At 36.3% G+C, this 13,625-nt stretch overlaps 2 protein-coding genes across 2 annotated transcripts in view; one reads left to right on the top strand and one right to left on the bottom strand.

Annotated features, from left to right (window-relative positions):
- The first annotated feature begins 1,461 nt into the window (after positions 1 to 1,461).
- plppr5b (phospholipid phosphatase related 5b) lies at positions 1,462 to 12,292 on the top strand. Its single transcript, XM_088401580.1, has 6 exons — positions 1,462 to 1,901; positions 4,499 to 4,631; positions 7,348 to 7,598; positions 8,496 to 8,672; positions 8,735 to 8,869; positions 10,839 to 12,292. Exons 1-6 carry the CDS (start codon positions 1,698 to 1,700, stop codon positions 10,866 to 10,868), a joined length of 930 nt encoding a protein of 309 aa, XP_088257706.1. The 5' UTR covers positions 1,462 to 1,697; the 3' UTR covers positions 10,869 to 12,292.
- A 279-nt stretch (positions 12,293 to 12,571) lies between these two features.
- The window catches only part of snx7 (sorting nexin 7), a 6,484-nt gene continuing 5,430 nt past the window's right edge, over positions 12,572 to 13,625 (bottom strand). Inside the window, exon 9 of the mRNA XM_088401578.1 lies at positions 12,572 to 12,790. Coding sequence (XP_088257704.1) covers positions 12,713 to 12,790 — 78 coding nt within the window. The 3' untranslated portion in view covers positions 12,572 to 12,712. The remainder of the gene's footprint in view (positions 12,791 to 13,625) is intronic.

Raw genomic sequence — 13,625 nt, 5'->3', positions numbered from 1 at the left:
TCCTCTTTTGCTATGCTTTCAACTCAGGCGATGCTGAAACCGATGACTCAGATTTACACCCTAGCGATCGAATTTGGTAACGTAGAAAATCTTCATGTCATTTGAACGGAATTGGAAATGATTGATATTCGTTTCATCGTGATGCGTTTAGGTGCTAGCTTGGCTGATTTCGCATGCCTTCTCGTGTGATGTATTCCATGTATCTGGGTCATACCGCAGCCTTTGGCATAGTAATGCTCCAAAACACAGTGTAGGCATTTCTTGTCTCGCAACAAGCGCTCGCCATTTCCTTTGAGTGGATTACGCCACTTCGTTTATTTTTATGTAATCCGTGATTTACAATGCAGCCTTTGTAATCGAAAATAATAGAGCTCACTATCCGATTTATTGTGCTAGCGAGGTTATTTATAGTACAGGAATATTTTGTTTGTTGATCCTTTACTTATGCCACTGAAATATTTGGCTTTAAGATCCACAGTTAGGTTATCCTTTACTAATGACCAAAAAGAATGTATAATCTATAAAATTATTTTTTTTATAAGGAAAAAAATGTAGAAAAAGTAACCAAATGTATTCTGCACCACTCGCTAGAAATTAACGAAACAAACTAAAAACTCTATCTCTGAAAAAGCCAGTAAAAAAATAACATAGGACCCGGGTCTCAAAAACACTTCAAGACCTTATGAGACATTTTGTTGTCATTAGTAAAATTACATAATTTTTATCATAGGTAAAATGATATAATTTAAATTATATATTTAATATAATAAACAATATAATAATATATAATATAATATATATTATATTATATTATAATGTATATATAATATACAATAATATATATATATATATATATATATATATATATATAGTATTATATATTATATTATATATATTATAATATATTGTATTATATTAAATATATAATTTAAATTATATCATAAAATGATGTAAAATGATATAATTTAAATTATATATTTAATATAATACAATAATATATATATATATATATATATATATAGTATAATATATATTATATTATATATATTATAATATATTGTATTATATTAAATATATAATTTAAATTATATCATTTTACCTATGATAAAAATTATGTAATTTTACTAATATATATAACTGTTTTTATTTGAAACCATGGACACCGGAACATAGATAAAAACAAATCATTTCCAAATACAACACCAATAGAAACATTTGTCTCGTCAGACCACAGAATATCCCTGCTCGTGGAAACGAGGTGTTTTGTTATTCTCTAAAACATCACAGCTTCGCAAGCTAAAAATGGCAAAGCGGAACCTTCTCCATATGTTTTTTCCTCTCTCTCTCTCTCATGCAAAAGCGGTGGGCGGCGGCCAATACGAGGAAGCGTCCTCCTTCGGATCCGCATTTCTCACTTTCAAAATGCTTTACACGCTACCGCACACCCATTCGCTCTCCCTCCCTTGGTCTCCAACCAAGTACCCCCGCTTCCCCGCCCCCCTCTCCCACCCCTCGCATGTTATAGCTGCGGGAGAGACAGCAAATTAGGGTTGGGGAGCCATCACGAGAGGGGCTCGTCACGAAAAGCTGAGCAGCCATGAACCGCTGCCAGAATGGAGGAGGAGGACGCTGGCTAAAAGACAAAGGGGAATAGAATTCTTTTACCATTAAATGTTTGTCGTTGCACCTCGTGCATCATGTTGTACTTTCAGTTGGTGATCATGGCTGGGACGGTCATGCTTGCTTATTACTTTGAGTACACGGATACTTTCAGCGTGCATGTGCAGGGGTTCTTTTGCTACGATACTACCTATACTAAACCCTACCTTGGACCGGAGGACCACAGCGCCATCCCGCCCATCCTGCTCTACGCCGTGGTGGCGGTTTTGCCAACGTTGCTGGTGAGTCTTGGATCTGCTTCACCGATTAAGTTAGCCGGATAAAACCCAAGCCTGTAAAACGTACCTAAGGTAGAAATTTCAATTTCTCTATATTATATGTATATGTAGTTGAGTGACTCGGTAAAGAATGAAAATGACGAATTTTGCCATTGAGTGCCGCTTATGATGATGTCATTTTGCTTGGTTTCATGGCCACGTTATTGCTTTTTGAGCTTGAGTTGCTTGGAGCTACGATTAGACTGAGTACAGATTGTAAGAAGTGGTTTGATGGTCCTCGGATGTCATTCTGTCACTGCAGCAGTTTTTTTTTTAAACCAGTGGTAAGATACGGTAACCCCCCCAAAAACTCAGTATTTCCCCAAACTGATCTGTATTTTAAAACTGTGCCTTATAACCGTGTGAACTTTATCACCGATGAACTTTATACCCCGGTGGACCATGTAAATGAAAATTTTTCAAAAAAACACTCGTTCATTGAGACTACGCCATATAACCAAAAACACCTTATAACCCGATGCACCGTATCCATATTTTGAAGCACAGACACTATATTGAAACTGAACCTTATACTGTAACTCAGTGCAGTTTAAAAACTGATGCACAATATAAACCTGTGCTCTGCATAAACGGAAATTTCCACAAACTGATATAATCATCGAGACTGCACCTTATAACCCAGCGCACCTCATAAACTGATACACCATATAACCTGGTATGCTCTGTAACCTGGTGGATTGTATATATGGAAATTTCCAAAAAACAGACCTGTATACTGCACGTTATAAAGGTGCAACTTATAAACTATACACCATATAACCATGTGCACCAAATATATGGAAATTTCCCATAGTAGACTTGTTCACAAAAATTCACCATACATCCCAGTGCACCTCATAAACTGATTCACCAAATAACCATGTGCACCAAATATATGGAAATTCCCCATAGTAGACATGTTCACAAAAATTCACCATACATCCCAGTGCACCTCATAAACTGATAATAATCCAGAACGCTCTGTTACCAGGTGCAACGTATATACGCAAATGTCCAAAACAGACCTGTATATTGAGACTGGACCTTATAAACGGATACACCATATAACCCGGTATGCAACCCGGTGCACCGTATTAATGGAAATGTCTAAAAACAAACTTGTTCATTGAGAATGCATCATATATCCAAGTGCATCTCATGAACTTATCCACCATACAACCCGGTATGCTCTGCAACCCGCATTTATGGAAATTTCCAAAAACAAACCTGTACATTGAGACTGCACCTTATAAACAAATAGACTTTATAACCCATTGCACCGTATACGTAAATTTACCAAAATAGACTTGTTCATTGAGACTGTGATTTATAAAGCGACCCAGAGCCCCTTATAACCTCATCCACAATACATGGTACACTCTATAACCCAATGCAATGTATAAATGACGATTTCCCAAAACAGACCTGTACGTTGAGACTGCATCTCATAACCCAATGCAACGTACATACGGAAATTTACCAAAATAGACTTGCATCTTATAACTTCATTAACAATCTAGCCCAATAAGCTCTATAACCCAAAGCTACGTATATATGGAAATGTCCAAAAAAACAATGCTGTATATCCAGACTGTGCTTAATGCACCTTATAACCCGATGTGACTTATAACCCGTTCCGTCATATCTAAGGAAATTTCTAAATCGGAAATTACGCCTTATTACCCAGTGGGCCTTACACTGCCAAAAAATAAACGATAAACTATGCTGACTAGAAAAGTGATTACACCACTAACATTTTTATAATGTATGATATCTTTGGAAAGCGTGGAAGTACCATATTTTCCGCACTATAAGGCGCACCTAAAAGCCTTAGTTTTTTTTTAAAAGCCTTATAATCAAACGCGCCTTATATATGGATCAATATTGAGATTGGTAGATGGGGAACGTACTGATAAAGTAAGCTTTACGTGTTTATTTTTTGTGTTTACAGTTGAACAAGGTTGATCATATTGACATTGAGTTATGCTATTGAGAGATTACAGTTATTATTTGAGTAATTATTGTTATTACTTTGAATATTACTATATTGTGGTTAAAAAAGTTTGAAAATATGTCATTAATTGAGGGTGCGCCCTATAATCCGGTGTGCCTTATATATGGAAAAAAAAGTTTAAAAATATGTCATTTATTGAGGGTGTGCCTTATAATCTGGTGCGCCTTATAGTGCGGAAAATCCGGTAATTATACATTGAAAGAGTTTCATTGTGTCATAACAGATTTCCCTTCCTTTTAAAAATGAAATCCCTCACGAGAAATCGAGAGAGATGCTCGGAGACGCGGCTGAAGCCAGTGACAAAAACAGGAGTTGTCACATGTGGCGCCAAACGCCGACCTCAGCAAAAACACCCTGAGCTTAGGCGTCTTGACAGCTCTCTATTCACGCAGTTCATAAGCACGCCAGATATGCAGCGTTAAGCTTTTCTGTCAGGACGGCGTCCACTGAGTCTTTCCAGAGTGACTTTGACCACACGCTAGCCGTGCCATCCCAAGCCGACATCAAATCTTAATTAAATGTTCTCTTTTTTTCTCGTTTCCAACAGATCACAATAACGGAGACGGTGCTATTCCTGGTCCAGTATACGTCAAAAGAGTTTGATAATTCGGAGAAGACCGTCGCCACGGGAGACTGCTGTTATCTCAACCCGCTAGTGCGCAGGACATTTCGTTTCCTCGGTATGTCCAATATATTTCGTTTTTATACTCATTTGAATGAAATTTTCAATATATTTCAAAGTGAGTTTGGATAGATGATAGATGATTTGATAGGTGAAACAGTTATCTTTATTAACCATTATCAGAAACTATAAAAAGTCTCCATTTAAAGGGTCGAAAATTTTCCCTACTCACGGTGACACGATCAAATTTTGGGGGGAAAATCCCAAATAAATCCACTCGATTCATCTACGGCAGACGCGCATTATAATCATTGCACCATGGGAAAACAATAACCAAATAAATAATTAACACGACCCTCTTTCATCTCTTATACAGTAAGGACACATTATGGTGGCTTCCTACTGTTATGCTATTTTTTTTTTACTCTGCAAAGAGGTTTGTGAATCGAATGCATATTTGATGACGCCTCGGCATAGTACGAATCTTTTAATTAAAAATAAAAACGTCTGTTCTTTGCCTCCGAAAATTGGCTTTTTAAACAGTGGTAAAGCACGATTTTTCCATTTGATAAATATACGTAAATGTAGTAAATTATACAGAAAGGAAATACGGCGCTCCCGCCGCTTTATTCAATCATACGAACCGAATTATGTTCATGCCCTAATAAGCAATTTCAGAGGTGAAGGACGGCAAGCTACAAAGTAGCAGTCAACCGTAAACCACGAAGCGCCCACATCGCCACGTTCGCCGGAAAGTAGGACGGAATTAGAACGATGAGCCTTCGCAGCAAGTGAGTCACACGAGGCTTGACAAAATCCATTTAATGCTTGTTAAAAACGAATCTGTCAACATCTGGATTCTCCCGTTGCCGCTGTGATGAAAAATAATGAGGAAAATGCGCGAGGGGTAAGGGGCACGCCTTGCCAAAAAAATATTTGATGGAATTTATGGTCATGTGGACACAACGTGTCACGTGGGAAAGTAAGACTGGATATTTGGTGTCCTTCAAGACTATTGCGATCTCAGCGCATAATAAAATATAGAAGGCTGAACAATAAACACGGTATGAAATTTCCCAATGTATTCAAAGGAAGAGCAGTTTTCAAGCACAACATTTTGAAGGCGAAAATTTGCTTTTTCTTCCTTTGTGAGACAAGGGGAAGTGGCATAGATTTGAGTGGTGTATCACAATATTTTTTATACCATAAGGCGCATCGTGTTATGAAGGAGAATGGAGGTATAAGGTGCAACGGGTTATAAGGTACACCGTGGTATAGTGTGTATAGGCTTGCACTGGGTTATAAAGCTCACTGGGTTGTATGATGTATCAGCTTTTAAGGTGCATTAGAATATAAATTGCATCAAAGTGCATTGGGTATTATGGTGTATCAGGTTATAAGGCAAATCCTAACCCTAACCCTAACCCTAACCCTATGGTAAACCATGTTATAAAGTGACAGGTGACCGTGTTAAAAGGCACACCGGGTTCTATGGCGCATAAAATTATGATCTTTTTATTCCATAGTGTTCAGGCTGATGGATATTACAGTATTTTTCAAAGCATACGGCACATTGCATTATAAGGGGAATGGGGTAAGCAAAAAGCGGTTATGAGGTAGACCAGGTTATAGGGTGTATAGACTTGGGTTACGTGGTGCATTGGGTTAGAACACACACTGGGTTATATGATGTATCGGCTTTTTAGGCTGCATTAGACTATAAAATTGCATTAGTTCCGAAGCGTGCTGGGTTATACGGTGTAACAGGTTATAAAGCACACCGGCAAACCATGTTATAAGGTGCACTGGGTTCTGTGGAGTGCCAAGTTATAATATAAAATATATATATAGTGTATAAAAATAGTCTATATGATTAATAGGGTTATAAGAGTGCAGTAAAATTCACTGGGTTATACGGTGTATCAAGTCACGTGCACAGGGTTTTGTAACGCGGACCTGGTTTTAAAGTCCACCGGGTTGAGATTATGTTAGGTTATAAAGGTACACAGAGTTATAAGGCACATTACTGAACAATAAATCAACAAAGTCAATTCTTCGAGCTTCAGTTCTAGATTCAGACCTATTAAGATTGTATTTATGGTCACCATTTGTACACATGTAATGTACCGTAAACATAAACACATTGGATTTTTTCAAATTTTGTAAATGCTTATAAAGGTGTTATGATGAAAGTTATTTATGATTTTTTTCCTAGTTTTCTGTTTGCTGACATAGTTTGAACGCTGCTCAACAGAATGTCGCAAAAATTGCAGGAAAATCAATGTAATAAATCTTATTACAATGCAACCTGAAAAATGTATTTATAATAGTTTCATGTGGTCCAAAATTTGGACAATTATTATTTTTGTACACAAAATCTCGCACGTCCAGCTGCAATCACATAAAAATGTCAGAATCGTTGCATTTTGAAAATGTATGTGTTTTAATCATCTGCTGGAAATTTCAGCTCCCTAGTGTTGTTTTACACATGAAATTTCCATAATTTGTTACATAAAACTATAAGTCTTTAATTTGTAATTTACATGGGAAAGAAATCAAAATAATGAAACGCTGCCAAATACATAAAGTGCGCCTGAAAAAATGCGGTACATGCGTTTGTAGAATTTTCCCAATTTTTCTAACATAGAACCCATTTTGGAGCCAACCAAAACTCAAGATTCTATTTTCTCAGCCCAAATACAAATCAAGCAAACAACATTAGCTTTCTTTCAGTTTAGCCTCCTCTAAAATCTTTTTTTTTTTTTCTCTCCTAGGAGTTTACACCTTCGGCCTCTTCACCGTTGACATCTTCGTCAACGCGGGCCAGGTCGTGACGGGAAACCTGGCCCCTTATTTTATGACCATCTGTAAGCCCAACTACACGGCGCTGGGGTGCCATCAGGCCCTGCGCTATATCAGCCATCAGGAAGCTTGCACTGGGAACCAAAATGACATCCTGCATGCCCGCAAAACCTTCCCGTCCAAGGAGGCTGCTCTCAGCATATATGCTGCACTCTACTTGGCTGTGAGTTTTGTCACATGAAAGTTCAGACAGAAAATAAAAACAGCATACAATCAAGTCTCTAGTTTGCGGTATGTTTAAGGCAACATTGGAGGCAGGAAAAGAAAAAGAACAAAAAGAAAGTACTTAAAAAGACCACAAAACGCATCAAAGTCAAAAAAGAACAAGGAAACATCAACTAACGAGACAACAAGGAACACCTGGGCGGCTCGGAGAGAGCTGATTGGGTGAGACAAAGGGGCGGGTCGATGTGCACATGTGGAGTCAATATAGACTTAAAGAGACAGACATACAGAGGGAAAAAAAAACAAAAAAGAAGACAAAATTAAAATCTAATCCATGTCAACCAAAAAGATATTCAGCATTTTGATTTTCAAATCTGATTAAAAAATGTGTTAACATCAGAAGACTTATTTAACTTTTTAGTGCCAGGCGTTATTGGAAAAGCACCAGTATATTGAACATTTTCACTCACATTTCAAGGCCGACACAATATTGTGTGCAAATATAAATATGGGTGCTACCATATGAACGATTGACTTCCATTCTTCAGTTAGAATTGATGTAGGTAATAGCTGTGTTGTTGATTAAACATTCTTTTAAATTAACACTCAAATTGTTGAAAAAAATGTATAAAAAAAAAAAATATATATATATATATATATATACGTCCTCACAAAAAAAACTATTACTCAAGTGTATAAATTAAGTCTAAGTTCTAAAAAAAAACAAAAACATAACGATGTATGAATGCAGACAGAATTAGACCAACGCCTGACAAATGACGGACCAGAAAAATGTTAGAGAGTAAAATTATGTCTCAGGAATTGAATGATTTCAATGTATGTTACTCGAAAATCTATTTGATCATAAGGATATGTTTTATCTGATTTTTTTCAGATGTATGTGACGTGCACGGTGCAGGTAAAAGGAACTCGTCTCGCCAAGCCAGTCTTGTCCCTGGCCCTGGTGTGTCTGGCCTTCCTCACGGGACTCAACCGCATCGCGGAATACCGCAACCACTGGTCGGACGTCATTGCGGGCTTCATGATCGGCACGGCCATCGCCACGTTCTTGGTGAGTACGTTCGACACGTTTTGCCGGCGGATTTCGCATGGGAACTTTTGTTCTCTGCTCAGGTGGTGTGCGTGGTCCATTATTTCAAGGGGAAGCTGCTGCTGAATGACGACACGCCAATAGAGATGCAAGCTAACGCTACGATTCTGGCCATGGGTCAGGTTGAGAGTCCTTTGGAGAAATACATTGCCTCACAGGTCAGTATCACGTTTTCTCGTTTGATCAAGTTGTCCTAAAATCGAGTTCAATCACTAAAATGCTAATTAACAATTCTTTCAAAACCCTAATGAAGCTAACATCATAATATTCACCGCCCATTGCCAAGATTAGCAGATAGCAGCGCTCGCAGCAATAGAAGCTAGCTGTATTAGCGGCTAACAGATTACTTCTCAAAGGCATTATAAATCGACGGAAATGACTCAACAGACATGGTTGCTGTTCCTACTGATCACTTTTTAACAAACTGGGTTTACTCAAATGCGCACTTTTAGCTACCAAAAAATGCTACAATGGTTTTAATGTAATTTTTTTTCACTAACCAACAGATTACTTTTCAAAGGTAGTTTAAATCTAGTTTAAATGACTTAACTGACACAGTTACTGTGCCTACTGATCACTTTTTCAACAAACTAGGCATTCTCGCGTGCCCTGTTAGCTAGCAAAAATCGCTAATGTGATTTTGATGGTACTTTGTTTCATAAACCAACAAATTACTTTTCAAAAGTAGTTTAAATGGACGTCAATGACTCGACTGACATGGTTGCTGTTCCTACTGATCACTTTTTAACAAACTACGCTTTTGCTAGTCCCGTTTCGTTAGCAAAAATCACAACTGTTTTTTATGTCACTAACCATAAAGAGATATTACATTTTTTAAAAATAGGAGTGTAAACATATTGTGCTACTCTTAAGAATAAAAAAATAAATAAAAACATGTCTAAAAGTGAAAAATATTCAAGGATGAAGTTGTATAAGAGGAAGGTGATAACATTTACTAAATGAAAATGCTTGTGTTCTCCTGGCACAGCAAAATGGAGTCTGCAGTCACATTTAGTCTGCCAAAGATACAAACAAACTGTTTGGGAGCTAATCCAGTAATCCATTAAATTTGAATAACTGCAGTTTAAAAAATAATAAATTTGAAGTCCTTCTGCGAAAAAAAATTCAGTTGCCCGAAGATGAGCAAAGGAAAAAAAAAAATCACCTCGTATTAAACTCAGCCATGGTAAGCTTGGTGGAAAATAACCAGCCTAAAAATAGCACAGCAAAGAGGGAGCCTCAGAGCAAAACTGGCCACACAAAACACAATGACAGAGATGAAAGAAACATTCCCTGTTTCTTATTCAGATTTCCAAAAGAAGCTAGACAATATTTTCATCTTCATCGATACCACATTTTTGTATGCATTGTTGTCTCATATATGCATCAGGTTGCAACATCAGATATTTCTGTAGAAAACATTCAACACAGAAATAAACACCGACACACATTGCCAGAATACTGCGCCAACACAACAGTAACACGCCTGATTGTGTTTACCAGTGGAGAGTGCCCCCTCGTGGTGAGTCCAAACGCAAAATCAATACTTTGATCTTCGTCTCTTTCCCTTTATTTACCAGGAAATTGCCCCCCTGGTGGCAAGTAAAAAACCTGCAGCCAAGACACATTGTATGATAAGTCACATGGTTCAGTGACTGAGAAAAAAGCGTTTTATCATGCTAAATTTCCCATATATATTTGTGAGGTATTCAAAGCTGCAATCCCGCACCAGCACAACAGTAACATGCCCGATTGTGTTTACTAGTGGAGAGTGATGGTGAGTAAAAAAGCAGTTCAAACTCAAAATCAATACTTCATAGCGTCTTCGTCTGTTTGCTTTCATTTACCAGGAGCTTGCCCCCTGGTGGCGAGCAAGAAAACTGCATTAGACTATAAGTCACATGGTTGAAAATGTGAGGAAAAAGCAGTGTCATATAGTCCAAAATATACTGTATATATTTAGAAGCTATTCAAAGCTGTAATTCTGCACCAACATAACAGTAACATGCCTGATTGTGTTTAATAGCAGAGTGTTAGTTTTCTTGTTTCCCTTAATTTACTTTAATGATTGCCCCCTGGTGGCTAGAAAAAAACCCAGCAGATAAGTCTTTTTTTTCTCTTCCATAGAATCACATCACTTTTGCTGAGGTCACATGACAAGGTGTCAGCGGCGTAACAGACGCACAGAAGATCGTACCCACGTTTCACCATTTGGTCCAGTAAGCCCAAGTACAGCTGGAAAGCTCCGCTCTGTTTGTCTTCTATTATGTTTTTTTTTTTTAAATGAAACTATTCAAAAAAAAAAAAGAAAAAAAAGAACGTGTAACGAACCGGCAAAGGTCTTAATCTATGCACTAAGTAAAGCACAGTTTACGAATCATGAAAAAAAAACTGCAAAAGATAATCCATGTTCAAGACACTTTGCACTATGAGGTGGCTCTCATATTAGTAAACTTTTTTCGTTTAAAAAAAAAAAGAACGTTTAGCAACTATTTCCTACATATATAAAAAAAACAAAACAACAAAAAACATAATCCAAAAAATGAGAAATCTCAGGAAACCAATACCAAAAAATATCACTTTAAGAAAACTTGCAAACTGACACGACTAAAAAAAAAAAATTCCAAAGACTTTTATCATTTGGAAAAAAGTCTTTTTATATCAATCAAAACAGAAAATACACCTCGTAGTACATTAGATTCATAATTTAACAATGTATATTTATTTCAGAAAAAATGAGACGTATAAGTGTACACTCCAGATCTGCCTGAATATATGTTGCGCAAATTATTTCGCTATATTTAAACGAAAACCGAACCGTACCTAATTAATGATCAATTTTGACGTGTTATGTGGAGTTTAGTGCCATCTAGCGGTGAACTGAGCGAATGAGTTTGAAGCACTACGGCGTCTCAGAGAGACCAAACTTTACAAGCCTATAACCATTACATTCGCCCATTATTCTAACCAAAATGGCGGCGAAAACATGAAACACGAGATTTTTTTTAAATTAGATATCTATCTATCTATCTATCTATCTATCTATCTATCTATCTATCTAGTTAGCTAACTAGCTAGCTAGCTAGCGGCTATCAAAAATTACGTTACTGTTAGAGAACCGTGTGTATTGGAGTGGAATTTTGAAACGATTTTTGGTTCACCACTAGATGTCGCTAAATCTTACTGTTCCCTCTTAAGTCCCATTTTTACTCAATTGATGTACAGTACTGTACTTTAAACTTTGTTTTTGTTTTGTTTTCAATGACCATGCACTGTTAGTGAGCCCGTTTTTTCCTTTCAATTCTAGGTGTTATTGTTTATTCATGTTTTACTACAGTAAAATGTTTTATGTATAGTGATATTGTTCATTCAATTGCTGTTTCTGTACATTTCATATGGAAATAATATTATCTTCTCAGTCATGTTTATTTTCCTCTTGATATTTTTCACAACCCCGTGAAAATTGTTTGAAATTTGCATTGTTGTTGTTTCCCTTGTTACCCAAGGTCTTGGTGCCAGGTTAAAAAATGGGATTATGACATTTTTAAATTAATAAAACGAAATCTTTCAAGCAATCAAAAGTAGCATTTTTTTTTGTTATTATTATCATACAGATACTGTATTTAGTGACTATGATGCTCTTACTTAAAACTAATACACAGCATCTTAAGTCAGTCCCAAAAATCTTTTATAAATTATTTAATAATTATCCAAGCATTACAGGTTGCACCTAAATTTCATAAATGGTGAAAAAGTGCTGCTGAGTATCATTACTAATCAAATGATCTGAAATATAAAATTTGGAGGTTTAATATGACAACAGTTCCACATATGAAGAAAAAAAGCTTTGAAACTTCACATTGATATACATTATGAGATTTATGTAGTATGTAGTTTACTTTTAATGTACAATAATCAGTAAGTAAATATCGATAATTCTCGTGTCACAATAACAAATATAAAGTTTGTTTTGGTCATGCAAGAAGCACATTAAATACATATTAAGAAATATCCTCCTCTTGATGCTCTATGGGATCACTTCTTTGAGACAAGAGGAATGACTCCCACACTGCAAGGCACTGAAAGAAAAAAAATTGGATTGATAACTCAATCGGTGTAATTGACGAGTATAGACGCATGGTGCAAAGTGTGAGAAAAAAGCAGCGGCATATAATCCAAAATATGTGGTATATCATTAATTTTCAAAGATGTAATTTTACACCAACACAACAGTAACATGCCTGATTATGTTTAGTCGAAAGTGTCACTTGTCTCACATCGTTTTTTTCCCCTAATTTTGTAAATGCTTTTAAAGACGTAATAATTAAGTTATTTATGAATATTTTTTTGCTTCCCTTCGACCGCTCAAATTGTTCAGCAGCATCGTTCCATCCGTACATATGTAGGTTAAATTTATTAACAGCCACAGAAAAAAGGAAAATTGATATGGTTTGTGACCTTATGACACTTTAAGATATAGCCAACAACTGGTCTCTATCGCCACCTACTGTCTTGAGGTGAATCATGCCAACAAAGAATTTTCTGTTTGCTAACATAGTTTGACAGCTGCTCAATGGAATGTTGCAGAAAACGCAGGAAAATCGAAGTCATAAATACTATTAAAATGCGCCCCGAAAAATGTAATTATAATGGTTTTATATGGTCCAAAATTTGGACAGTAATTATTTTAATACACAAAATCTTGCACGTCCAGCTGCAATCACATAGAAATGTCAGAATTGTTGCATTTTGAAATTTTACATGTTTCAATCATTTGCTGGAAATTTCAGCTCCCTAGTGTTATTTTCCCCATTGATTCTTTTATGATATCCTAAAAAAATGAAAGGTATTTCCATAATTTTGTCCAAAATTGCGTACAATTTAGAGATTTTTTTGAAAAAATGTAAATAAATG

The sequence above is a fragment of the Hippichthys cyanospilos genome, chromosome 19, assembly GCF_059441005.1.
Source record: "Hippichthys cyanospilos isolate Australia breed blue-spotted pipefish chromosome 19, RoL_Hcya_1.0, whole genome shotgun sequence".
Classification (NCBI taxonomy): Eukaryota; Metazoa; Chordata; class Actinopteri; order Syngnathiformes; family Syngnathidae; genus Hippichthys; species Hippichthys cyanospilos.
This window is presented reverse-complemented; position numbering and strand designations above follow the sequence as displayed.

What these genes read in the sequence shown, in the direction of transcription:
- plppr5b (XM_088401580.1), top strand. Translation starts at nt 1,698, where the DNA reads ATGTTGTACTTTCAGTTGGTGATCATGGCTGGGACGGTCATGCTTGCT. An exon ending in CGGTTTTGCCAACGTTGCTG is followed by an intron (nt 1,902 to 4,498) that starts GTGAGTCTTGGA and finishes CGTTTCCAACAG; the next exon opens with ATCACAATAACGGAGACGGT. An exon ending in CGGCCATCGCCACGTTCTTG is followed by an intron (nt 8,673 to 8,734) that starts GTGAGTACGTTC and finishes TTCTCTGCTCAG; the next exon opens with GTGGTGTGCGTGGTCCATTA.